This window comes from Nomascus leucogenys, chromosome 8 (genome assembly GCF_006542625.1).
Source record: "Nomascus leucogenys isolate Asia chromosome 8, Asia_NLE_v1, whole genome shotgun sequence".
In the NCBI taxonomy this organism is placed as follows: Eukaryota; Metazoa; Chordata; class Mammalia; order Primates; family Hylobatidae; genus Nomascus; species Nomascus leucogenys.
The window spans coordinates 90,187,294-90,213,138 of NC_044388.1; the positions used below are offsets into that span (position 1 = coordinate 90,187,294).

The 25,845-nt window shown below is 50.8% G+C and overlaps 1 protein-coding gene across 7 annotated transcripts in view; it reads left to right on the plus strand.

Annotated features, from left to right (window-relative positions):
• Positions 1-25,845, plus strand: part of COL27A1 (collagen type XXVII alpha 1 chain) — a 157,906-nt gene that overhangs the window by 27,976 nt on the left and 104,085 nt on the right. For 4 of the 7 annotated variants that reach the window (XR_004031412.1, XM_030817678.1, XM_030817680.1 and 1 more), the window contains exons 6-11: positions 10,334-10,387; positions 11,890-11,943; positions 20,985-21,029; positions 21,642-21,695; positions 22,135-22,179; positions 25,625-25,678. Coding sequence is in view for 6 of the 7 variants with exons in the window: in XM_030817678.1 (XP_030673538.1) it covers positions 10,334-10,387; positions 11,890-11,943; positions 20,985-21,029; positions 21,642-21,695; positions 22,135-22,179; positions 25,625-25,678 (306 nt within the window). In the remaining variant the exon portion in view is untranslated. The remainder of the gene's footprint in view (positions 1-10,333; positions 10,388-11,889; positions 11,944-20,984; positions 21,030-21,641; positions 21,696-22,134; positions 22,180-25,624; positions 25,679-25,845) is intronic. The other 3 variants (XM_030817679.1, XM_030817682.1, XM_030817683.1) reach the window with 3 other exon arrangements.

Here is a 25,845-nt window from a genome sequence, read left to right on the forward strand (position 1 = left end):
CATGGGAAAAGAAAGCTTGTGGAATGGCTGGAGAGACAGGAGGAGGGGAAGGAAGATGCTAAAGTCCCCGAAGCTAAGAGAACAGTGCCTGTGCCTGAGGAGCTGTGGAGGGCAGACGGGCTCCTGACTCAGGGGCCTCCCAGCTCAGCCTGTGTCATCTGTGGGGTAACCAGGTGAAGAGCACCCCCATGCTTTGGTTGGGCCAGGTCCCGGGTCATTCTTTGATAACCCAGCTGCAAAGGTTGAATGGCTTAAGGAAAGCCCTTAACTGATTGGCTCCAGGCCATGTACAGTGAGCTGCTGAGCAGCCTCTAAAGCCCATCTCTCCTGAGTCATGGAGTAGGGCTCCTTCTGGCCCATCAGCTTGTCTGGGAGCTTTGGACAGAGGTCTCACGTGGTAGCCCTGGGCATATGGATCTGTGGTGCCAGAGTCTTGGGGCAGAGCAGAGTGCAGGAGCACTGGCCTCAGCCCCTCTAGATCTGTGACTCTACATCCAGGGCTGGGCTGGGTTCCTTTTTGGAAGGCAGGCAGTAGAGGCCTCAGGTGTCCAGTGCTTAGCAGCTGCCTGGAGATGCTCTGGGCTTTCACAGGGCGAGCACTGATGATAATAACAGCCATATACTGAACACTTCCTGTGTGCCAGGCGCTGTGCATGCATTTAATGTGGCTTGTCTCATTTGATCCCCACAAAGACCTAAAGAGATGGGTGGAGATACTGTACCCATTTACAGATGGGGAAACTGAGGCATGGGTCGATTAAGACATTATCTAGTAAGTGGCAGCGGAGCCTGCCCCCGTGGGTCAGGCAGAGAGGCAGGAACTCATTTGGAGACTTCTGCTTTGCAGAGGCCATGGGCACATCAAGATGCCGAGCATCAGCAGCTGTCTTGAATGGCCAGGCTTGCTCCTTCCTGGCCTGCTCTGGGACCAGTGGAGCCTGTCTCCTCCCACCCCAGACTCACTCCCTGCTCCTGTGGTAGCAGATGCTCCGTCAGCTCCTTCTGCTGGCCCTGCTCAGAGCAGTGTGGAACCTCAGTGCCAGGCCCATGGTAGCCCACCCCAATCTTGCTAACATATGTGCCATGGTAGGAGGAGGGCCTGCCAGCTGTTTCTCCTCGCATTTTGAACACATCTTTGAGTGTGGCCACTGAGGCTCCTCCCTAGCAAGTGAGTTCTCCTGCCACCACATGGAGCTGGGAACCATGGACTCAGGGCCTCATGGAAGGACTCCCATTTGCATCTGTGTATAACAGATAAGGGTGTGGGTTCTATAAAATACACTGGAATCAGAGGCTGCTTCTCTCATTGGGACTTGCATAAAATGCCAGGGGGAAATGTCATGCCCTTTGCCTGGACACTTGGCCCTGAGGCCAAGGGTAAACAGAGGTGGCCCCAGTGCAGGCTGGTGGGAAGCCCAGGTAACTGGGTCAGGGCCCTAGGCTGATCTGTGGCATGGGCAAGACAAGGTTAAAGCAGAGGCCCTCCCGGGATGAAAGCAATTACTTGGCTGAGATTGGCTGAGAAAGCTGTGTGTCTGCATGAATGGGTGGGACCCTGGGAAGAGGGTCCTGGGGTCCTCACTGTTCAGCAGATCCCCTTTGGGATGGAAGGTGACCTGGTGGGACTGTAGGGCTGGCCTCCCCCAAGGCCTGTGCTGTCCCCTCCTCTTCCAGCATGTGTCTGGGGCCACACATCCATTCATCCTCCTTCAGTCAACAAATGTGTATTGAGCACACACTACGGGCTGTTGACAGATGAATCAGTCACACCGGCAGGGCTTGCACTGGGGGCACAGAACTGGATCAGCCCCATGCAGTCATCCCTTCAGTGCATCTCCACCTTCAGGTGCCTATGGCCTTGTGGGAAGACGATCCCTCTGCTAGACTCAAGGGTGGGAGAGATGGGTGGTTTGAGGAAGACCAAGAAAGAGAGAAAGCAGAGGTGAGGGACCTTATCCCTCCTGAGGGTGCAGAAGAGTGAAAGTTCGGGGGGCCAAGGGACCTTGCCTAGATCACGGCTGGGCAGTGGGGGGACTGTATTTCAGATCCTTGGGTTTGCCTGCCAGAAGGAGCTTTGTCAGGGTGTCACAGCTGGCACAAGCCAGAGCCAGGCCACACCCCATCTTCCTCCTCCAGAGCCCAAGGCTTTGCCCATCTGCCATCTACCCACATATCCCATGTTCCAGTCCAGCAGGGAAGGGAGCTCGTCAGCTCCAGCACAGAGTTGGATCCAGGACTTTGAGAACGAGGCAGAGAAGCTAGGACCCTGAGAGGATGTGTTTCCGCTTAGAGCGGTGCTGACCCTTGGCAGGTGCTGCAGAAGGGGCAGTTGTCAGCATGTGTGAGGCACTGGGGCTACCAGGGACACAGGCAGGCATGGTCCCTGCCCTTGGGGAGTGTAGAGGTGAGCGAGAAAGAAAAACAAGCCAATCATATTGACAAATGCAGACTTACACCATGATTAGGTCTCTAGGGCTCCATGTGAGAGGCCCAGGGTGCTCAGATACCCCACGATATGGGGACTGGTCTAGTCCAGGAGGTGAGGGACACCTTCTCAGAGGGCAGGAAGGTTGAACCAAGGTCTGAAGTATAGTGGATGACAAGGCAAAGGGGCTGGAGGAGGCTGGCGAGGGCAACAGGCCTGGTAGTTGGTGGTACGATTTTTGAACTTTATCCAAAGAGCAGCTGGAAGACCTGGAAAGGATTTCAGCGGAATTGACATGACCGGATGAGGTCTGCAAACACCATTTAGGCCATTTGAGAAGCAGAGCTTGGCTGGTGGCCAGATGGAGGGCTGGAGCTGCCCTGGGGCAGGGTGCTGATGCTGGACCATGGTGGAGTCAGGTGGGATGCAGGTCCTTGGTGCAAATGAGGAGCTCTAGGGCAGAGGTGGGGGTCTCCTTCTGGATAGGGAAGCTAGTGCTCCCCGCCAGTGCTCCCTGCACTGGGCCATGAGGCTCCTGTTTCCACTCTTGGGCAGCCAACCACCTTGTCTCTGGTCTGGTCCACTTGGTCTGCAGTGAACTAGCTAGGATGACTATGGCCCTCGGATACTGGGAAGGAGAAGTGGTCAGCAGAGGGCAGGCTCCATGGCCCAGGTGGCTGCTGGCAGAGCTGGTATGAGCTTTACCTTTTCTCTTCCTCTAATGTTTCTTCCTCTGGGCCAGGCCCTGTGCTGGGCACTTGAGATCAGAGATGGAGTATACAGGGGGCTTCCAGCCCAGAATATTTTAATCCTTTGTGATTTAGTGCTCATTTGTCTCAGCCCCTCTCTGGGCCTCAGCCACCCAAGGAAAATGTGGAGAAGTCCAGAAGATATCAAGAAGAAAGTGAGCTACCTGTAAGAGCTTTATGTACTTTGCAGGGCAGGTATTATTACCCCCATTTTACAGATGAGGGAATAGGTCCAAGACGCTAAGTAACTTGCCCAGGGTCACATTTCTAGTAAGTGGCAGAGCAAGCATTCAAACCCTCAACTGTCTGACCTCGAGGCGGCAATCTAGCCCTCAGCTCCACAGCTCTCTGGTCTTCCCAGTGTGTGTCACATATGTGAGTGTGGATCTACTTTGTAGTGGCTGGGTATCTGGCCTTCCTCACCTAACAATTATTGTGAACATTCTCCTGTGTTAGCAACTTGGCATCCATCACATATGATTTAATGGCTCCATGGCATTCTATCAACACTAATATCCCATGCTTTATATAACTTACTCCTTTTATAAGAAAAATCAGTTCCACTTTAAATTAATATACAAATATTATCTTGATTAACATTGCTGTATATAAATGTTAGAATATCTCCAATTATTTCATTAGGATACGTTCATCAAAAATAGAATTGCTAATATGGTCTCAGGAGTCAGTGTGCCCGAGTTTGAATCCTGGCTCTACTGATGCAGGGCAGACAAGCCCCAAATTGGGGATTAGCCTGGGAGGGTTCTTGGCTTCACTCAGGAAAGAATTCAAGAGCCAGCTGGTGGTAGAAAAAAACAGCTTTATTGATGTGGCAGTACAGCTCCATGACTGCTCAGGCAGAGCAGGGCTACCCCATAGGCAGTGTGCTGACAGTAACAGTTCAGAGGCAATTCTGCAGTCATATTTATGCCTGCCTTTAATTATATGCAAATTATATGCAAATTAAGAGGCAGAGTATGCAGAAATTTCTAGAAAAGGAGTGGTAACTTCCAGGTCATCAGGTCATTGCCATGGAAAGGGGCAGTAACTTTCAGGTTGTCCCCTGAGAGGTGATTCTACCTAATGCCTGTTTTAGCTAGTCCTCAATTTGGTCCCAAATCCAAGCCCTGCCTCCAGAGTCAAGTCTCATCTCCCACCTCTCATACACCTGCTGGTTGTATGACTTTGGGCAAGTTACTTAAAACTTGGAGGGCCTCAGGTTCCACTTCTGTAAAACAAGGATGATCATAGTTCATACCTCATAGGATTGTTCTGAGGATTAAACTATGTGTGTGTGTGTGTATGTGCACGCATGTATGTGTATTTATATATGTATATGTAGACATATATCAAGACATATACCAAGATATATTTGTATATACATACACACGCATACATACACATAAATACAAATGATTTATAATATGCCTTGCACATGAGAGACATGAGTGCTTAGCTGTTATTTTATTAGCAATTGCCTTCTAGAAAGGTTAAACTGATTTATGCTGCTGCTAGCATTAAAGGAAGATATTTTTAAAAGAAGATAATTTATTATCATTTTCACTTCATTGATCATCTATGAGATGTATATTTTTCTTAAGTCTCTTCCATTTGTACTTCACCACTTATGAGTTGCTTTATTTTGGGAGGTTGGGATGTTGCCATTTGTTATTGGTTTGTAAACATTATTTTGAGGTTATTAAGGCTTCGTCCACCTTACAAATATTTTCTAGTTTGTTGTTTGCTTCTTAAGAGTATTCATGATGATTTTCACAAATAGAAATGTTATCCTTTAAAAAAATAATATGTCAGATAATCTCAGGAGGGCTCTATTGATCTATAAAATCTGTGGTTCTTTATTTTGCTTTTATACATAGAAATATTTTTCCCATCTTAAGATCAGATAGGTATTCATTTATATTCCTTGTCATTTCATAATATCATTTGTACTCTTAAAAAATTTAAACCATCTGGAATTCATCTCAATGGGGGTGGTGGAAATGAAGTTGGGCTCCAGCGTTATTTTTCCTCCGATAGTTAACCACTTGTTAAACCATCTTTCCTCCACTGTTTACTCTATGATAAAAAAGGGTCTAATACAAGCCATTGTATTGTTTCATTGTTTATTTATTTTTATGCTAGTAAAATACCAATTATATGACATTTACTATCTTTATACTATGCATCCCCTCTTCATTTAAAACGTTTCTGGCTATTTATTCTATCAGATGAACTTTATGCCTATCTTAATAACTTCCTTGAAAAAACGCTTGGGATTTTTACTGGAATTGTAATTAAATACATATATTAATTTGTGAAGAATTACCATCTTTAAAATATTACGTTTTTCTATCTAAAAACATGGCATGTCTTCCTATTTGGTTGAATTTTTACAATGTCTCTTAGTAAACTTTAATGGTTTTTATTACATAAGCCCTGCACATTTCTTATTAGGTTTATACTTAGAAATTTTATATTTTTTTGCTGTCCTGAATGGAATATTTTCCCCATTATATTTTCTAGATAGCTCTAATCTAGTGAAAATAACTATTGATTTTTTAAAATTTTTTTTACTTTTTGTATTTAATTTATAACCATCCCCTTGCTGAATCACCTTATTAATTCTATTAGTATTTCCGTTGGTTCTCCTGGATTTTATAGATAGGCATGCACATCATTTTCAGAAAAGAACATATTGTTGTCTCATTTTCCTCAAAGGTTAGTAGTTCTTATTTATTTTTCCTGCCTTATTGCATTGTCCAGAATTTCTAGACCCATGAAAATAGTCGTAGTGATAGTGAGAGGCCTAGTGAAAATTCAGAGAAAGTTCTGGGGCTGGAGCCAGATTTGACCCATTCCTATCCCTACCATTGTCTCTTAGACTCTGTTCACTCATTTGCTCATTTGTGAAACATTTTATGTTGACTTCTCTGGGCCAGGCCCTGTGCCAGGTACTGAGACCAAGGATGACATATATAGAAGGCTTCCAGCTCAGAATTTCTCAATATTTATTCATTTATTTGTTTGTTTGAGACAGGGTCTTGGTCTGTCATCCAGGCTGGAGTGCAGTGGTGCTATCATAGCTCACTGCAGCCTTGACCTCCCGGACTCCAGCAGTCCTCCCACCCAGCCTCCCAAGTAGCTGGGACTACAGGTGTGCACCACCACACCCAGCTAAATTTTTTGCTTTTGTAGAGACAGGGGCTCACTTTGTTGTCCAGGCTGGTCTAGAACTCCTGGGCTCAAGTGATCCTCCTTCTTTGGCCTCTTAAAGTGTTGGGATTACAGGCATAAGCCACCATGCCTGGCCAGAATTTCCAAATCTTTTGTGATTTATTCCTCCCTTATCTCACCCCATCTCTGGGCCTCAGCCACCCAAGCCTTCTGTTCTATTTCCCAACCCTACCTGCAGGAAAGGTGTTCACCATAGTTCCCATTCCTGCTATGTTCTTGGCACTTAAGGCGCCCATCTGTCTTCTAGTACCACATGGCTCTGTTAACTAATCCAGGCAGAGTCTGCCATTTCACATACAGAGAGGGAAAGTGGCTTGCTCAAGGTCACACAGGCTCTGTCGTGGTCACACAAGCTCATTGGCTGGAGAGCTGGTCTGGCAACAAGATTCTTGTTTCTATGAAGGTGTAAATGGTTAGTTAGACTTTGTATATAACTTATATTTCTTATTGGAAGATTTACAGGAGCCTGGCTGGGAAGACATAGAGTGTGCTCTATCCCAGAAGTCATACCTTCACCTGTCTAAGGGTACCTTGAGCATCCCTTGAGCTGCCACTTCATCTGGTTCCTCCTTGTCTTTTTCCAGCCTCAACTTAGCTGTAACTCCCTTCAAGCATTTACCTCCGTCTGGGTGAAGTTCTCTCCAACTTCTTCCTGTCCTCCACTTACCACCGGATTGTAGTTTTTCATCTGCAGTATATCAAAATGTAAAGAGTTCAGGCTCTGGAACCAGACTGCAAGAACCTAAATCCCACTTTCTTTTTTTTAATTTTAAATTTTTATTTCAAGTTTCGGGCCACATGTGCAGGATGTGTAGGTTTGTTACATAGGGAAACATGCCATGGTGGTTTGTTGCACCTATCAACCCATCACCTAGGTATCAAGCACAGCATGCATTAACTAATTTTCCTAATGTTCTCCCTACCCCTACTCCCCTGCCACTGACAGGCCCAGCATATGTTGTTCATCCCCATGCGTCCTTGTATTCTCATTGTTCAGCTCCCACTTATGAGTGAGAGCAGGCAGTATTTGGTTTTCTGTTCCTGCATTAGTTTGCTTAGGATAATGGCTTCTTCATCCATGTCCCTGCAAAGGACATGATCTCATTCCTTTTTATGGCTGCATAGTATTCCGTGATGTGTATATATACCACATTTTCTTTATCCAGTGTATCGTTGATGGGCATTTAGGTTGATTCCATGTCTTTGCTATTGTAAATAGTGCTGCAATGAATATATACATGCACGTATCTTTGTAATAGAATGATTAAATCCCACTTTCTAATTGTATGACCTTGGACAAGTTACTTATTCCTGCTGTGCCTTAGCTTCCTTTTCTGTAAAAGGGGGATAGAGATCGTTGCCAACTTATGGATTTGGAGGATTGAGTTAATATGTGTCCAGGGCTTAGAAGAGCACACAGTAAATATTAATGCTTATCATCATCACTGGTCTCTCTGATTTGTCCATTATGGACATGCGTGTGTCTGTTCCCCACCATGGCATTCCCTGTGTTCTGTTCATCTTGAGATTTGGCTTGTAGCATCTGTACTTGTAGGTATACTCGGGCAGGCGTTGCATCTCGAGCACTGTGCTGGCTGCTGAGAATGCAGAGAGAAATCCATAAATAACTAAAATGCCCTGGGTAAGGACCTTGGGCAAGGGAACAAGTCATCATTTTGGGTCTCAGTTTCCTTTTTTTGTAAGATGACAGAATAGGATACGTGAAGGCCCAGCCCTGAAAGCTTGTTAAGCCCAGCTCCTCTATCAGCTGCAGATCGAGGTGGGCACAGGCTGGCTGAGAAAGAGCTGCTGTCCTTTTTTGGCCATTGGAATCCTCGGTAGCCCTAGGCCTGGCCTTGTACCATGGACATAAAAGGCATTGAGCTGGGCTTCTGAACAGCCCAGGGTGGGAGGGTGTTCGGGAGGAGCAGCTGCAGTGCAAGGTGAATCCTAGAGGTGAGGTTCTGCAGAAGATATGACCTGGAGGGGCCCAGGTGGACAGAGTTGGAGTTCTGGGGACCTTCAGCCTGGGGTACCTGGGGGGAGGCGGAGTGTGGGAGAAGCACCCAGGCCTCCCATTTGCAAATGGGGCTTTGAAGTCAGACCTAGCCTGGGGACAGACTCAGCCTTTGTCTCTTCCCTGCCAGGGAAGGCCAGCCCAGGCTGGGACTTGGCCTTCTCTGAACCCACCTTTGTCCTTCCTTGGAACAAATCGGTGCTATGAGGACTGAAGGAGTTGGTGCACAGAGTGGGGCTAGCTCAGTGTCTGCGCATAGTTGGTGAGCAGCAAAAGCTCATTCCTTTCCCTTCTGGAGCCACTTTCTAGTTCAGAATGCAGTGATGTCTGGTGGAGGGTGACCGAGTCAGGATTTGGAAAATCTTGAGTTCTAACAAATAAAAGAACTGAGTGGGAATTAATTAAAGTTGCCCAAACCACCCCTCTCATGTGTCACGACCATTATCCCACTGGCTCCTTGCCTGGAAACCTGGGAAGCTGGCGTGTGTTTGTGTGTGTGTGTGTGTGTGTGTGTGTGTGTGCATGTATGTGTGTGCGCATGTGTGGTCCCCACTTTAAAGGTGAGGGAGCTGAGCTCGGGAAGGTGCAGTGACTTGCTTGAGGTCCCACTGTGAATCTGGCAGGTCCAGGACTTCTGACTCTGGGCCTAGCTGGGGCAGGGAGGGGAGAGGGCTCAAGGTGGGATAGGAATCGGGGACAAAGATTAAGAGCTCTTAGAAGGTGACACAGGGTGGACTGACTTTCTACAGGGCTGTTTCCTGAGTCATCTGATCAGATTTGGCCAAAGGAGAGGAGCCGCAGCCAGGAGCACCCCGTGAGAGACGCGGCTGGTGAACCTGTGGGCCCTTTCCCTGAGCCCCATGCTCTCAGGAGCCAGGATCTGTGCGACAGGGACTGTCCCCTATGCTAGGCACAAAGAGTGCTTGCCTCTGACTGGGGACTCACTGCTTGTCAGTTTCTCCTCAAGTTACTGCCTATTCTAACTCAGCAGGAGCCAGGGCATCCCAGAATGCAGGTCTGGGAGTCACCAGTCAGGGTTATAATCTCAGCCCTGCCAATGCCTCGTCTTGAGGCCCTAGACAGTCCCTTTCCTTCTCCTAGCCTCAGTTTTCCCAAATATATTATGAGAGGAATAATGCTTCCTTTGCCTCACTAGACTGTAGGAATCTAGAGAGGTGAGGGATAGTGCCAACTGTGAAGGGCCATACACACCTGTAAGTGGCTGTTCGTGCATTGAACCTCATGTAGAGACCAATGAGATGGATATCAACATTCTGGAAAATCAAAAAGTATTGACATGCCCCTTGGGCATGTCTCTCAGAAACCCCTGAGAGCCCCAGGGGAACAAGCCAGGGGACAGTGCTGGCCACGTGCACAGGCAGAGACTGGTCACCTGGAGGATGGACGCAGAGCTCTACAAGTAGGATGTGGAGGACGCGTTCCAGCTGTGAACTGAAGAATGTTTGTGGCTTGGCTAATGATGATTGGAGAAAGGGTTTCTAGGTGTGAGTGACTGCCTGAGCAACAGCCTGGTGGCAGGACAGTGTGGGACATGGCTGGGGCGTGGGCTGTGGTTTGAGGATAGAGCAGAGGGACCCTCTCTGTGGGTTTGGCTGCTGAAAGGAGAGCAGAGTCTAGATAGGGTGCCTGGGACCGGCTGGATTACAGAAGACTTGGGATAGCAGAAGGAGGAATTTGGACTTTGTCACCACACAGTCAGGGGAAGCTGTGGAAGGTGTTAGAGCAGGGGAGTAGTGGAATTGGAGAAGACCCTCTGGAGGTGTGTGAGTGGGAGGATGGATGGGAAGGCGTTTAAGCATGGGAGCAGGGCTTTGAGGAGAGTTTGTGGGGAGACAGACGTCCTTTCTAGATGACTTGGTGGCCAAAGTGGAATTGTTTTTGTTTCAGGGACAGAAAGGGGACCCAGGGCTCTCACCAGGAAAGGCCCACGATGGGGCAAAGGTAGGTTTCCAGGGACCCCAGTTCTCAGGGAAGAGGGGAGTGGACAATAGTGAAATTGCCACACTTTGCAGCTAGCTGTCCTGGCAGAGGCCATGCATGGCAAAGGCAGGGAGGTGGGAACATCTAGAAGGGTCAGGGTATGGTTTGGTTTTTTCCTTGAAGTCCTTTAGCCTTTCCCAACACCAAACCCACCCAAGGTTATTCCAAGCCACTTTCTTTCCAGAGTGCAACCAACAAAACTGACAAAAGATTTCTCCTATGGACACACACTTGGTGAATGTCCTTTTGCCTAATGTCCTGCATGGCTTTCTGCGGGGCCTGCTAGGTGACTGTGGGCATCCAGAAGTTTCTTGGTAGCACATGGCCAGGAAGCTTCCAATCGACACTCAAAGCCTTTGCTGAGGTTAACTCCAGCAGACGGGTCTGTGGATTTCTAGGAGGCTAGAGATTCAGGGCTCCCTAACTCTGAAGGGCTATGAAACCAGGTTTGCCTGCAGAAGGAAAAACACTTTGGCTAAAGGCCTTCATCCATCTCTGAGGCATCCACCCCATAAACTGGGCAAGGGACTTGGAGAGAGTGCAGGACAGATGGGAAGAGGGGAGCCCAGAACTCCAGATGAGATTGTCCAGTGTGTCAGTCTTCTAGGCACACACACCCTGGAAGCAATGCCCAGGTCTGCCTGACTTCCTTCTGGACACAGCCCCAGAGCCATCCTGATGGATTGAACACTGCTTCTCAGCCCAGCCTCCTGTGCTTAAAGGCACCTAGAATTGGCTGCTTTCTTTGATTTCCCCAAGACATGAGTGGCTTATTGCTTCACATCCTCACTGCTAGGTGTTTGCACTTAGCACGTATTTACTGGGTGACCCAGGGTCCCAGGAGAGTGTTCCCGTATACAACCACTTGACCCCCATCATAACCCCATGAGCCAGGGCAGATGGGCCCAGCTTACAGATGAGAAAACGGAGGCCCAGGCAGGGGTGGCTTGCTGGAGGTCATGCAGCTGATAAGTGGCAAAATGAGATCAGCACCCAGGAGCCCACACTTCTCTCCTGCTCCTGTGTGGCCTGTTCTCAGGTCTTGGGGTGGTGGCAGAAATGCCCCCTGCTTGGCCAGTGGCATGCCCAGCAATGGAAGGTGTCTCAGGACTACAGGGAGAGATGCCTGATTGATATGGGACTGATAAGGCACATGTCCTCTGGAGCATAGTTTTCAAACATGGTTTTAGTATCGGAACCCATTCTTCAAGTGGTGTCTTCTGCTGAAGCCCAGTATGTAAAATAGATCAGATGGAGCCACTGAGTTGAGTGGGGAGGGGGCTGGGTACACCACTCACTCTTCTTGCTGGGCAGCCCCCGAGTCTCTTCTGAGGCCTCTACTTCTCTATGAATCTCATTTGGAAACAACCAGCCATTGGAAGTTACCATTTCAATTTGTAGAGTGTAGCAGAGTGTCTCTGCTCCCGTTTTCCTGCCTCATCCACCTTATCTGTGTCTTCCAGGGCGACATGGGCTTGCCTGGGCTCTCCGGGAATCCAGGACCTCCGGGACGAAAGGTACAGTTTGGTTTTGATGCTTTGCCTTGTGCAGTGGGCCTCCTAGCAAGCCAGGTCTTCAGGCAGAAGAGCTGTGGGCCCACCTGCCTCTCCCCAGCCCCAGCCCAGCTCCCCTGGGCACAGGGCACATGGGTGAGAGGTGAGAGAGCTTTCCAAGGGTTGTGCCTGTTGGGGGCAGGGAATACCTTGGCTTGCAGTAGGTGCCTCCCACCACGGTTAATGAGGTAGCATAGGAAGTATTCTTGGTTTGCTGTACTTCCTTTTGGGGACCCAGCTGCTCCCAGGGAGGCCACCTTCAAGAAAGCTTGTGGTGATGGAGTACCCTGTGCTGCCCCTGGCTCCACCACCCACTGGCTGAGTGGCCTTGGGCCTGCAAGTCCTGTCTCTGCCCCTCAGCCTCCTCCTACATGAGATGGAGACAATGATCCCCGTCTCTGACCCTGCACAGTCTGCGACTGTGTGACCAGGAGCAAGGCCTGGAGCAGAGAAGTTGAGGGAGTGGACCCTGGGGTCAGTTGGACCTGGGTCCTACTCCCGCTTCTGCCATTTCCTGGTTGGGTGACCTTGGGCAAGTCAATGAGCTCTCAGAGTCTCATATGCGGCCCTCGCTGATGCTCTGCAGGGGAAGGGGAATGATCTGGAGAGGCAGTGGGTTGTCTCTACCTTCCTGGCTGTTGTTATGTCACGCCCATCCCATCCCCATTTCAGCCATGCTGGGGGAGTTACCTGTCCAAACGCCTGTGCGAGGAAAAGACTGGCATTTCCTGGGTAGTGGGTCTGTAACTTACAGTCCCCCTGGATTTCTGTGACTCCTGCAGCCTGTGTCTCCATTCCTTCAAGACTCCACTCTAGTTGTGCCTACTCCAGGGAGTCCTCCTGGAGCACCCAGCTTTAGGCCATGAGGCTCCTCTCTGCTCAAGGACACCTAAGCTGTCTTGGCTTAGTTATTTTGAGCCACCAGGCACGCCTCACCAACCAGGGTGTGCAAATCTGGTTTGTTGCTCTTCCTACTGAGCCTAGCATGAAGCCTGTGCATAGCAGGTGTTCAGGAAATGGGGGGAAGGCAATGCAGACTAAGGATCAATTGCGTTTTCCAAGAAAATCCCCGACTGCTGATGGATTGTCTGGTGAATCCATCGGCCTACCACTGTGTCTTAAGCTTCTGCCCTGGCTCCCAGCTGTGGCCACAGCTGAACTCTCTCTAGGCCATCTGGTTCTCATCTGGACAGCTGGGGTGTCTCCCAGCTCCATCCTGTTCTTGCCTTGAGAGCCCCATGACACAGGGGGCCTTGCAGGACCTTCTTCCCCCATTCCCTTCTCCATGGCCAGAGCAGGCCGTACCTTCAACCTGAGAGGCCCGCCCCAGAAGCAGTGGCTGTTTGTGAGCTGGGAAACATGGTCTTTTCTGGCTCAGAGAACGCAGAGGGACTTGCGCTCCCCACTTACTTCCTCTCTGGGCTCTAGCGCTTTCTGATGGATGAGGTGTGAGTGGAAAAGGCTCCTTCCGGTCCCAGCTCATAAAGCAGCCTCGGGTGGTCTTGTTCTGCATGGGGGTGGCAGCCTAGCAGAAGTGGCAGGAGATGGGGAAACCAGACTGGAACCAGCTCCTCCCTGGGGTGCCAGGGCTCCTTGCATTAAGCAAATGTCTGGGGAGGCCAAGGACCCCCAACCAAGAGGAGCCAGCTCACCTAAGCAGGGAGAGGCAGCTTCTCTAAATTAAGGAAAAGCCACTGTGCGGCTGGAAAACTGTTTGGCAAAGCCAATTGCTCTGAGTTCTCGTCTGGCTCTGGCCTAGACATGCACAGAAGAGTTTGGTCTGTGGCAGGCTGGCGTCACCCACTCACAGAGGGTGCTGGGCGAAGCGTCGGGGAGCTCAGGTCCCAAGGCAGAGACCCCTGACCAGTGGTGGGGATCAGAGAAGAGAACCACTGCCACGGGCAATGTGCCTGGGGCCACCATTGTAGGTCATCTCTCCTATCACACACGTCTTTGGTGACAATAGCAGCCACTTGGCTCTGATCTTGTAGTGCGGCTTTTCTGCATTATTTCTTGTGGGAAGCCTTGAGGGGAGAAGGGAGGTGAGTGGATAAGAGGTGAGGTCAGCTTCCTTTTCGCACTCACCAGCACATTGAATTTTTGTCATTCTGGGGCAACACGAATAATCCTATTTATTCATTTATTTAACAAGAATTATTGAATGCCTATAATGTGCCAGCCACTGAGCCGAATGGACAAAAATCCCTGCCCCGCAGGGCCTGCATCCTTGTGGGGCGGCGGGGGGAGACAGATGATACAAAGGAAAACAGCAAAAATAAAAGGTACACTATAAGACAGAAAGGGCTGTGGAGAAAAATTAGCAAGAGAAAGGAAGTTTTGGTTGGAGGGTGCAGTCTACAGCAGTGGCTACCAGCTGGGGGGCTCAGGCCCCATCGTGGTGATTCTGGCTCAGTTGGTCTGAGTGGGACTCAGGCATCAGTAGCTCTAAAAGGCCTCCAGGTGGTTCCCACGTGCAGCCAAGAATGAGAGGCACCAGTATAATGGAAATACCTTCCATGGGTTTCTAAGCTGCAGGGCTAGGATTCGAACCCAGGTCTTCTGACCCTCAGGCCCTTTCTGTCACCACAAGGCTGATTGAAACAGTTTCTCAAGCAAGACAGTGTCCATCCAGCAAAAAAGAGGCTGCCTGCCCAAGAAGGTTTGTTTCTCTGCCACCGCCTGAGATGCTTGTGGAAGGACTTTGCTGGGCCAGTTCCCAAGGTGGGGAAGACACGCAAACCAGGTCAGATAGACCTGGATGGAATCCCCGCTCTGTCCCTCTCCTGCTGTGTGAGCTTGGGCAAGTTGCCTCACCTTGCTGGGCCTCAGCTGCGTCATGAGGTGGTTGGGAGGATTAAATGAGATGTAATATCCCTGCACTCAGCACAGGGCTGGCGCACGGCTGGCACTTTGTACGTATTTGTGCAATGAATAAATAATGATCATGATGATCATGAAGAGAAGCATCTGAAGAAGGTCTTGCCCATCTGTTAGCGCTAGTCATTTTGCTAGTTTCCAGCTAACCACCCTCCACTAGCCAAGAAGGCTGCCAGAACTCCATTTGCACCTCCCATGCTTTCTCTCATCTAACCCTCCGCTTTCTTTCCTGTAGACCAATAATTCTCAACTTGGGGTGATTTTGCCCCCCAGGGAACAGTTGGCAATGTCTGGAGATATTTTTGGCCATTACCTACAACTGGGAAGGAGGGGCTACTAGCTTCTGATGAGTAGAAGCCAGAGATACTGCTAAACATCTTGCAGTGCACGAGACAGCCCTTCCCTCCCATACACGTACAAGATGTGTCCAGCCCACAAAGTCAAGGTTGAGAAACCTTGCTGTATAGAAACCCTGGCCCCACCCAATCCCATGTACCCTAGGCCTTCCTGCCTCCCTGTGTTTGCTTCTGCTATGCCCTCCCCAGGCATGCCCTCTCCTCCACACTCATCCTCATGTGCCTGCCCCTTAGCTCTGTTCTTAGAGAAGAATAGCATCTTCTCCAAGAGCACTCCCCAGCACCTCCAGGCAGAAGTCATGCCTCCATTCTCTGACCATTTGGCCTCCCTTCTCAGCCTCTTTGGGCTAGTGGGCAACCCACTAGTGTCGACACATTGCTTAGACTGGACAGCAGACAGAACCCAACCCGTTCATCTTTGTTTCCCACGTGGGGCTTAGCACAGTGCTGACCACATTCAATTCCCTCGCCCCTCACCTCTGGCAAGCCTTACGAATTGATCTTTCTGGCCAAGTCCTGACACAGCCCCTGAATCTTTCTTACCATACTGCCCCAGATAGACGTGATGCATGGAACAAAACTGGTACTCAAATCAAAACCTGACTTGCTTCTCTCCAGCCTGACTCCCCCCAGCTCCCTCCTTTTGCCCCCACCCTGCCCCCTAGCAGGAATGCTGCCCGAGTTGGCCATTATCCGTGGAAGCTGTAATAAAATGGGAGAGCACAGGGGTCATCTGGAAGTGTGTCTGGGGAAATGTGATTGAGGCTGCCTGAGATGATTTCCCACCTTTCTGCCAAACTCCCGGTTCCGCCTGAGTGTGGCACCCCCAATTCCCAAGAAACTTGGGAGTTCCTCCCAAGAAACTTCTCCAGGCTCCCCTGCTTCTGCAGCCCATACCCACTGGCATCCCTCCTATCCCATCCTGTGTCTCCTGTCCAAGTCCTGCTCCTCCCCTAACCCTCAGTTTACAATGTCGCCTCCTCTGGCGGGGTGCATCTACATTCTTCTAGCACTCTCTTTCATTCCACTTAATATGCATTTAATGCCCACATCCCCTTGTAGAAGGTAGAGAGTTTTTTCTGTTCATTGGTGTATCTCTAGTGCCTAACACAGGGTCTTGGTCATTGCTGGGACTCAACAGACATTTGTTTGATGAATGAATAACTGGATGAATGAATGAGCCATGCAGAAAACATACCTTCCTGCCTGAAGCCGTCTCAGGCATCCACGGAGGAGAGTTGGGTATCAGATACCTGGCTGTGCCATGATGGACTGTGCTTTTAGACTAGCCACAGACTTCGGAATCCTACAATTTCTGAGCCCACAGGACACTTGGAGAGGCCAGCTGGGGAAAATGAGGCTCAGAGGGGCACCTTGTCCGGCATCACATAATAAGACCCTCTACTCTAGGCATGTGTTTCTCACTCTTTGATTCTTTCTGTCCTGCTGATGGCCCAGTCTGGGGTGTGGGCTGCCCAGGAGATAGGGAAGTTCAGCAGAGATTCATGGAGAGCTAAGCAAGCTTGGTGAGTTTCATCTCAACTACAAGGGGAGCTGAGGCCTCGCACAGGCGGAGGTGGAGGCTGGGTGGACAGCCGATGTCTGAGTACATATTGGTCCCTAGGACCCCCAGGCAAGGATGGGACCCCTCCCCTCCCTGCCCAAAGCCCAAAAAGCAGCCCAGCCAGACGGGGAGACGGTCTGTAGCAACAGTGAGGTGATGTCTGGTTTCTCCTTGCGCATTGTAAGCAATGATTAATCTGGCTCCCAAACCAAAATATAGACCGAGTTCTATTATAAACACAGGTCCTGTGGAGACCCGCCTGCTGGGCAGCCAGAGGCCCCTTGCAGACACCACGGTCCCTGGAGCTCCCCGAAACATTCCCTCTCCCTCAGTGCCAGTCAGGCACCGATCACAGACTGGAAAGTCACTGCCCACAGGCCCACCTTGCGGTCAGCACCCGCCCCATAATTGGCGGGGCGCTGCACAAGATAATGGTTTAGATTCTTGCAGGTCTGGGGCCCTGTCATTTGAAGCTATTTGCTGGCCCCAACTTGGTAAACATTGTTAAGATGCTTCCAGGGAGCATAAGCACCTCCTGCCGCCTACCTCCCGCCTTGGCTATGCTCGCTCTGCTGCTCCTGGCCATCCAGGAGAAACTGGGGTGTTCTTGGCAATGTTCAAGGCCCTTCAGGGTCCCTTGATCAGGAGATACCTAGAAATTGTATATCCCAATGGGTCTGGAGTCCCAGGGAAAAGTACTGGCTTGGCCATAACTTGCTAGGTAACTTTGGACAAGTCCCTTCCCCTCTCTGAGCTTCAGTTTCTCAGTCCATCCAGTGAGAAAGGAGATTGTCAAACTAATGGTTTAAGTCCCTTTCAACTCAGTTACTCCAGGGTTTCATGACTGACCTCTGCCTGAATGATGCTGCTATGATGGGAAGCTTTCATCCCAGGGAGGTGCATCTATAAGGGGATCTCTCCTTGAGTGGCTTTGTGGCTCTTCTAGGCAGGTCTTAGGCCTCAATGAGCATGTTTCATCCCGTGCTTTTTGATGGCTAAGGACGCGGGATTGGAGTCACAGGCCAGGCACTGCCCCTAGAAAGCTGTGTGGCCTCAGCAAAGTCTCTTTACCTCTCTGAACATCAGTTTCCTCAACTGGCAAATGTGTATGGTAATTTCTGCCTCCTAGGAGTGATAGCAAGGAGTCCATGAACTGATATATGAAGGCTTCATTGCTGAGCCAGGCATAGGGTCTGCCACCGTGCATGCCCGTGATGATCATTCACTTCCATTTAGCTGCATCCTGAGTAAGAGGGTTTACTTGAAATCTTCTCCTGGGATTTCAATGGAAAAATGCCTCTGCTTCCTTTGTGGGGAGGTATGGGGGCTGAATAATTGGTTTTCAGCAGGGTTCTTGTGGCTGCAGATGAAGCCACAGGAGCTGGTGATGGCCAAGGGCCTTGGACCCCACATTATGGTTCTCTTGGGGTTCTTGCCCTGTTACTCCATTGGATCTTTGCAGGCAGGTAGAATATGGCAGAGTGAGCTTCAGAGAGGATAATTACTCATACAGAGTCACATAACCAAGAGTGCAAGACTCCATTCAGCTCTTCACTGGGAAAAAGTTTCACTTGTTCTTCCTAATCTGCAAGCTCCAGATGAAAAAATGATGATCACGTCTGTTAGTTACATCATGTCGTGCTACCTCCCTGCTCAAAGCGCTTCTGTGGTTTTGCATCATATCACCGCCAGCATGCTCTGACGTCCTGCTTCTCCAACCACCCCCATCCTTCACCCTCTCACCCACTCTATTCCAGTCATACAGGCCTTCCTGTGTTCCCTCCAAGCCACTTGAGGGCGTCCTTGCCTCAGGGCCTTTGCACTTGCTGTTCCCTCTGCCTGCACTGCCTTTCTCCATGGAGCCAGCCCTGTGTTCATCCCATTCATCTCCTTAGAGCAGCCTTCCGTGATCCCACCCTCTCTTCACCATCCCTCCCCAATGCCGTGTTCTCTGTCCGTAACTTTACTTCCTTTTCTTCACAGCACTGATCACTACTAGACATTTTCTCTCGTTTCTGAAAAGATTTTAATTGTGGTTAAAAAGCATATAACATAAAATTACCATCTTAACCATTTTTAAGTGTACAGTTCGATAGCGTTAGGTACATTCACATTGTTGTGCAATCAATATCCAGAAATGTTTCATCTTGCAAAACTGAAACTGTACCCATTAAGCAATTCCCCATTCCTCTCTCCTTGCAGCCCAGATGTTATTTTTATGTTTACTTTGTTTTTATACCTCCTTAATTAGAATGTAAACTCCTTTAGGGCAAAGGATGTTGTCTGTCTCATTCTTCCTGTGCCTAGAACGGCACTGGAGCATGAAAACTCGGTAAATGTTTATCAAATGAATGAATGAAAAATGAAGATTATGATAACAGCAGCTAACCTTTACAGCGCCCTTGAATCCACTGCCACTGACAGGTCTTGACTGCCAAATACTGCACTTTACACACTTTCTATCCTGCCATCTCTGCTCCAACTTTATAGCCCCATTTTATAATTGAGGAAAATGAGATTCTCAGAGGTGAAGTCATCGGCTTCGGGTCACCCAGACAGCCAGTTAGTAGAGCACCACTGGAATCCAGATGGTTCTGAAACAAGAGGTTGTATGCCCCGGTTTGCCCACTGGGGAAAAGAGTACACGCCACAGCTAGAAGAATCTCACCCAACCTTGTTGCATCAATCTCCATAGGCCCCTGGATCTGAGATACAATCATGTCACTGAGGGCTCTTGAGACATGAATTGGTGCAGAAAGAATGCCTGTAAACTCTCCAGACCTCTTAGATCAAACTGACTCTGCTGTTTATAATGAAGAGTCCCCACTTCCTGGGGGCTGATGGGGGGTGTTGAGTGTGTATGCCTGTGCGTGTCTGTGTATGTGCATGGAGCTGTACATGTCTGGGGATGTTTGCAAGGGTCCCAGTGTGGCCCCAGATGTCAGAAGGATCTGGTAGTGAGTGCCTGTGGCTTGTTAGCAATGGGACTCAGAGCAGGTGTCTTCAGTGCTGTAAGACTCAGTGTTCTCCTCTGTAAAATGGAGATGATAGTCGCCCCCGACCCCAGCTCATCTGACTGTTGGAAGGAGTAGATGAAGTCATCTATTACGCATGTAGTCCTGGGTAAACGGCAGCACATAGAGAGGGTCTACAGGTTTGAGCGTGCATGCGCGCGTATGTATTCTAGTCTTGTGTGTATTTTAGACTCTGGAGGAGTCTTCAAATTCTAGGGTTCTAAAACATCATAGCTGAAGGGGTCTCAGAGTTCTAACTCCCTTATCTGAAGTTCAGAGAAGGGTAGTAACCCACCCAAAGTTGCATAATAAGTTAGGGAAAGCATCTAAAGCAAGCCCAGAGCTCCCTGCGTAAGAGAGTCTAACATGGATGAGTGTGGCTACCCTGTGTACAATGGAAGCCCCCCATCTGATGGAAGCTTGAAGTCTGAGGTTTCCTTTGGAGACCTCCTTACTCTTATGAAATGGCTCAGGTGATTATACCTGGTGCCACCTGAAAGCACACACTCAGCTTGGTTCTCCAGACCCAGAGGCCTGGCCTGGACATGCCTTTTGGCCATCAGGACAGAGGGTCAAGGTTGGTACTGGGGCGTTGCCAGAGTCCTTCTCATCAGTATCCAGGTGGCCTATTCCTCCCTGGAATAGGAGCTGGGGCCAGTGGGAGAAGGGAAACAACTATTTGGGTTAATATATGTGGTCAAGGCGTGTGATGGGGGCTTTATGAGAAGGGGCAGGTCTTGACAGGGGAGAGAATCCCAGCATCCCATGTGACGTGGTGGCTCAGCACGTTCCAGACCTTGAGTCCTACTCAGTCTACTCCTCCATTGACAAATCCTATCCCTGAGAGATGGTCTCGCCTCCTCTCTTGATTCAGAAGGAATGGTTGCGATACGCCGTCTCTTGGTCACAGTTGCTCTGTCCCAGTTCAGCTCATCTACTCTGCCAGAGCAGTGAATGACCCCCATGATGTCCTCTGGCCTAAGAACCACTGGGAGCAGAGAGAAAACCTTAGGAACATGCGAACCCTCACATGGTATCTGCATCCATCTGGGGAACCTTTACTGAGTGCACACTCCATCCCGGATGCAGTACATACGGTGCTGAACAGGGCAGGCTGGGAGGCTGGGACCTTGCGATCTCCAGGCCCAGATGTGTCCTCCCTGCCTGATGCAGCTTCTCCCCCCCCACCAACAGGGACACAAGGGCTATCCTGGACCGGCAGGGCACCCCGGAGAACAGGTGAGGGCCTCAGCCTCAGCCCTGCCCTGGTCGCTCTCCCTCCTCCCAGCCCCTACCTGTCTCTGGCCCCTTCCCTAGATCCTGCTCTGTGAGCCAGCCCCAGAGCCAGGCTGTTTTGCCTCTCACCCTGCTGGGGCCCCCAGCCCACTCCAGTCCACCCCACCTCTCTCGCCCAGCCACATTTGCCCAAAAGAGCCAGAGTCCATGCCGGCCTGATGTTGGCATGAGCCGTACAACGCCAGTTGGAGCCATGAATAGCTGGCCTGTTCCGGGCGATGTTAGGGGATATTATACACGCCGCCACGGGGTTTGCAGGAATTTTGGCCGGCCTGGCCCAAGCCAAACAGCAGCCCTGCCAGCATGGGAGAACCAGCCAGGCCTCCTCGGTGATTTCTTATTCCTGGGCTGCAAGCAGAGGGGGTTTTGTCCCTCAGAGCTGGTCTGACCGGTTTCACAGAGGGGTGGGCTTGGGAGCCCTCCCCTTCCTCCTGTTCCACCTCACATTCCTACCCCTCTCTTTGTTCATTGTCAGCCCCAGGCTCCCAGGGTCCCCCAGACCCAGAGCTGGGCAGGGTCTTTCTTTTCCTTATGTTTCTCTCTATTCCTTTGCAGGGGCAGCCAGGACCTGAGGGCAGCCCAGGGGCCAAAGGTTACCCTGGCAGGCAGGTGCAGTATATGGCTTCTGGAAGCTCTGTGGCCATGGTGATGTGAAGATGGCCACAGGTGCCCCGAGGCAGAGGGAGGTGGTGGGCTGGGGGCCAAGGAGCTGCACCTGCTGGGTGGACTGTAAGGAGGGGGCTTTCCAGGGGGCTGAACCAAGCAAGCCTGTCTTTGCAGGCACAGGATAAGGCTGCACAGTAAGAGGAGGCCTGGTTCTGTGGGGCTGGGGCTCCAGAGGCTCCTCCTACTCAGTCTCCCTCCTACCCACCAGCCACCTCCCTGGGATCCTGGGGCTGTGGGGGTCAGGCCAAAGATTGCTGATCTAACCCCACCCCCATTCTATAAAGAGAGCAGCAGAGGCCCCAAAGAGGCAGGACTCGCCCCAGGATTGGCAGCAGGTAGAGCGTCTCCATATGTCCTTGCCCCTCTGTGTTTTGTGTTTCAGGGGTTACCTGGACCAGTAGGAGATCCCGGCCCCAAAGGCAGCAGGGTAAGTGGTTCCTGGCCAGTGCCGCATGGGTGGGGTTCTAGGTGAGCATCACCTGTCCCTCCAGTGGGCTTGATGGGAGGTCAGAGCTATAAGGAGAGCCAAGGCCCTCCCACTTGAGCGCTTCTGGACAACAGAGGGGCAGCAGGAGGGATGGGTGATGGGAGATACTTGAGCCAGGTAAGCTGCTTGGTCCCCATGGCCAAGAAGTCTGGAAGCAAAGACTCTGCTGGGGGTTTGGCCACAGTCCAGCTGCAAACAACTAGGCATTTGTTTGCTGTGTCTCCCGGCTCACCCCAACTTACAAGGGAGCCAGTATGGGCCACTTGAATTGCCTGTCATCGATTCTTCAGAGGCCTACCCTCCTGCTCCCAACTGAGGGCTGGGGGAACCACTCTTTTTGGAGGGCACCTGGTGTGTGAATGCTGCCCAAGCCTGCAGCCTGGTGGAGCTTCCAGATCTCCCCTTCCTTCAAGGCCCCCATGGAGCAGACCCTGAGTAGTCATCAGCCTCAGCTGCCTACCTTTACAATTGTCATGATGTCCATTTGTGCCTCCAGCCTGGTTATGTCAAGCTGACTTGACAGCTCAGGAGGGGGCCACCAGGTGGGGACTCCCATGTGGGTTGTGGGAAGACAGAGAAGGTTCTGGGTGGACCGAATGGGGTAAATGGAGTTGGAAAGATTTAGAGCTGATGTGGTGGAATCCTCTCTTTTATATACAAAGAAACTGGGTTCATGGCGGGGACTGGATGGCCCCAGCTTACAGGGCACGCCTAAGGTGGATCTGGGATGAGGACCCAAGTGTTCTGAGGCCTGGACTTGCTGCCTCTCAAGGAATGCTCAGGAAGGGGGTCACACGGTCCTCGGTCAGGACAGATCATGTATCCTTTGCTCCTGAGCCAAAGCTATTTATATTTTGGCAGGAGGGAGAGGACAGAACAGTTGCAGTCTCAGCCCTAATCCCTGCAGCCGACTGGTGGCTGTTAGGAGAGCGTGGGGAGGCGGGAGTGGGGGTGGGGAGGTGCATTCCCCAGGAGGTTACTGTGATAGGCAGGGCCTGAGGAGGCTCTTGTCCCAGGATGCTGGGCCTCTCTTCCTTTATTATGCTGCTCCTATGGGCCGTTCCCCCAGAGGGACCCCCTAAATCCAAGGAGAAAGGTCTTCTCAGTCCAGCCCCTGTCCTGATCTCCTGATCTGCCAGAAGGACAGGGCATGTTAATGACATCTGGGGTTGCTCCACTTGCCTGCCAGGCTGGTGGCATCTCAAAGCCACATAGGAGGAGAGGACTGGTCTGGCCCCAGCACTCCTGTCTCTTACAGGCCACACAGCCCTGGGTGGGCAGCCTGGATGAGCAGTGAGTCACTCAAGCTGCTCTTCCAACGCTGCCAACAACAGCTTCATATTTCTGAAATAGGCAGAGGGCAGGCTTTGGAATCGGGATGACAGGCTTTGAGACCTGCCCTGCCATTAGCTAGCTGTGGGACCTTGGGCAAGTCACTGGGCCTCTCTGAGCCAATTATTTTCTCACCTGTAAATCTGGGAGATAGGCCCTATTTGGAATGGCAGTAAATGGCACTCTTTCAGATTATGGATATTAATCATGCTGGGTGCCAACGAGGAGGCTCAGTGGCTTCTTGGCCTTCCAGGGAAGGAGAGATGGTTGTGAGCCTCCATTGGTTGCTTGTTTGAGGGGAGTCAGTATGCAGAGTGGTTAGGAGCCCAGGCCCAGGAGTCAGAAGACTTGAATTTGAATACCAGTTCTACCACATTTCAGCTGTGTGGTCCTAGGCAAGTCACTTCACCTCTCTGGGCCTAAATGGTCTTACCTCTACAAGGGGCTGAGTAATAATACTTCCTTGGGGCTGGGCATAGTGGCTCATGCCTGCAATCCCAGCATTTTGGGAGGCCGAGGCGGGTGGATCACCTGAGGCCTGGAGTTCGAGACCAGCCTGGTCAACATGGCGAAACCCCGTCTCTACTAAAGTAAATACAAAAATTAGCCGGGCGTGGTGATGCACACCTGTGATCAGCTATTCAGGAGGCTGAGGCAGGAGAATCGCTTGAACCGGGTAAGCAGAGGTTGCGGTGAGCCGAGATCGCACCACTGCACTCCAGCCTGGATGACAGAGCAAGACTCTGTCTCAAAAAATATATATAAATAAAAAAATAATAAAATATAATACTTCCTCAGGGTGTGGTAAGGATGGAATAAATGCTTTAATATATGCAAAGCACTGACAGCAGGCCTGGCCTATCATTTGTGCTCAATAAACATTAGCTTTCATTAGAGTTATTATTAAATCATTCCACAAAGAGTGGCATGCAGATAGTGGTAGAAGCCCTGGGCGAGGTCACTGCCCTTTAGAAGTTCCCAGGCTAATGAGGACATGAAGCATGAACACAAATAATGAAGATACAAGGGAGAAAGTGGAGAAGGATGCTACCGAGGTGCAAAAATGGCATTGGGGTTGCGGGGGAGAGATTGCTTCTGGCTTGGGGTATCAGGGATGCTTGCCCAAGGAGAGAGCTCATGAGAGCCGGGCTTTGAAGGATTTGGCTCAGAAGTCATGAGGGATGGGAAGGACACGCCTGGTGGAGGGGTCAGAGTGAGGAAAGGCTGGGAGGGAGGAAATGAGATGCATCCTCGGGAAGAGCCCCAGAATGGTGACGAGCCCCAGAATGGTGACGAGCCCCAGCTGTGGAGTCGCCTGGACCTAGGTGACCCTTGAGCTGATTAGGAATTCCCGAAGAGAATTCACAGCTCCACCACTGACTAGTCGTGTTGCTTTATCTACAGAGCCTCAGTTTCCTTATCTGTCCAGTGTGGGTGATGACAATCTGGGGGGTCCTTGTGAGAGTCTAATGTGGTAACATGCATGTGCCTGGCACAATGTTGGCACTCTGGTTTTGCAGAGTGTTAGTTATTTAGTTAGTTAATGCAGAGTGTTAGTTATTTAGTTATTTATTTAGTTAGTTAGTTAGTTAATGCCAGCACTCAGGCGGCCAGAGGTGGATGTAAGCCCTACATCCAGGACCTTGAAGGCCTAGGAGGAGCCACGGCAGGAGCCACGGGCACCTGCCAGCATCCCTGGGGGTGGGCAGGGCTTGGTGCCATGCTAGCATCTAACCCAGCCGCAAGCTTCCTTCTGCAGGTCCTGGACCCCTGGCGCGGGGCGGGCCTCCTGCCGGCGAGCGCCCGCGCCCTTCCCTGGCGTGAGGGTATGTGCCTTTGGACTACATCGTGGAAGCCAGCACCATGCAGTCCATGGGCATATACACTTGCCTCAAGGCCTATGTCATCGAGGAGCCACCGGAGCTGCCACTGCCACCAGGGAGGAAGAGGAGCAGCCGGGATGTGGGATGGCAGTGGTGGGTGGACTGGGGCAGGTTGGGCCAGCCACACCTCACCACTTGACCTCTCTGACCCCCCTTCTTCTCTTTCCTAGGGCTACATTGGGCTCCCAGGGCTCTTCGGCCTGCCAGGGTCTGATGGAGAGCGAGTAAGTTTGCTTCTTTGGTTATTCACCATCCACAAGCCACCCCTGCCCAAACAGAGCAGAACCTGCCAGGCACCAGCCTGGGGACGTCAAGGAATTCCTCCTGGAGGAGGTGCACTTGAGTCGAGTAGGAGTCTGATAAGAGGACAGGTCAAGGCAGATGCGTTCCA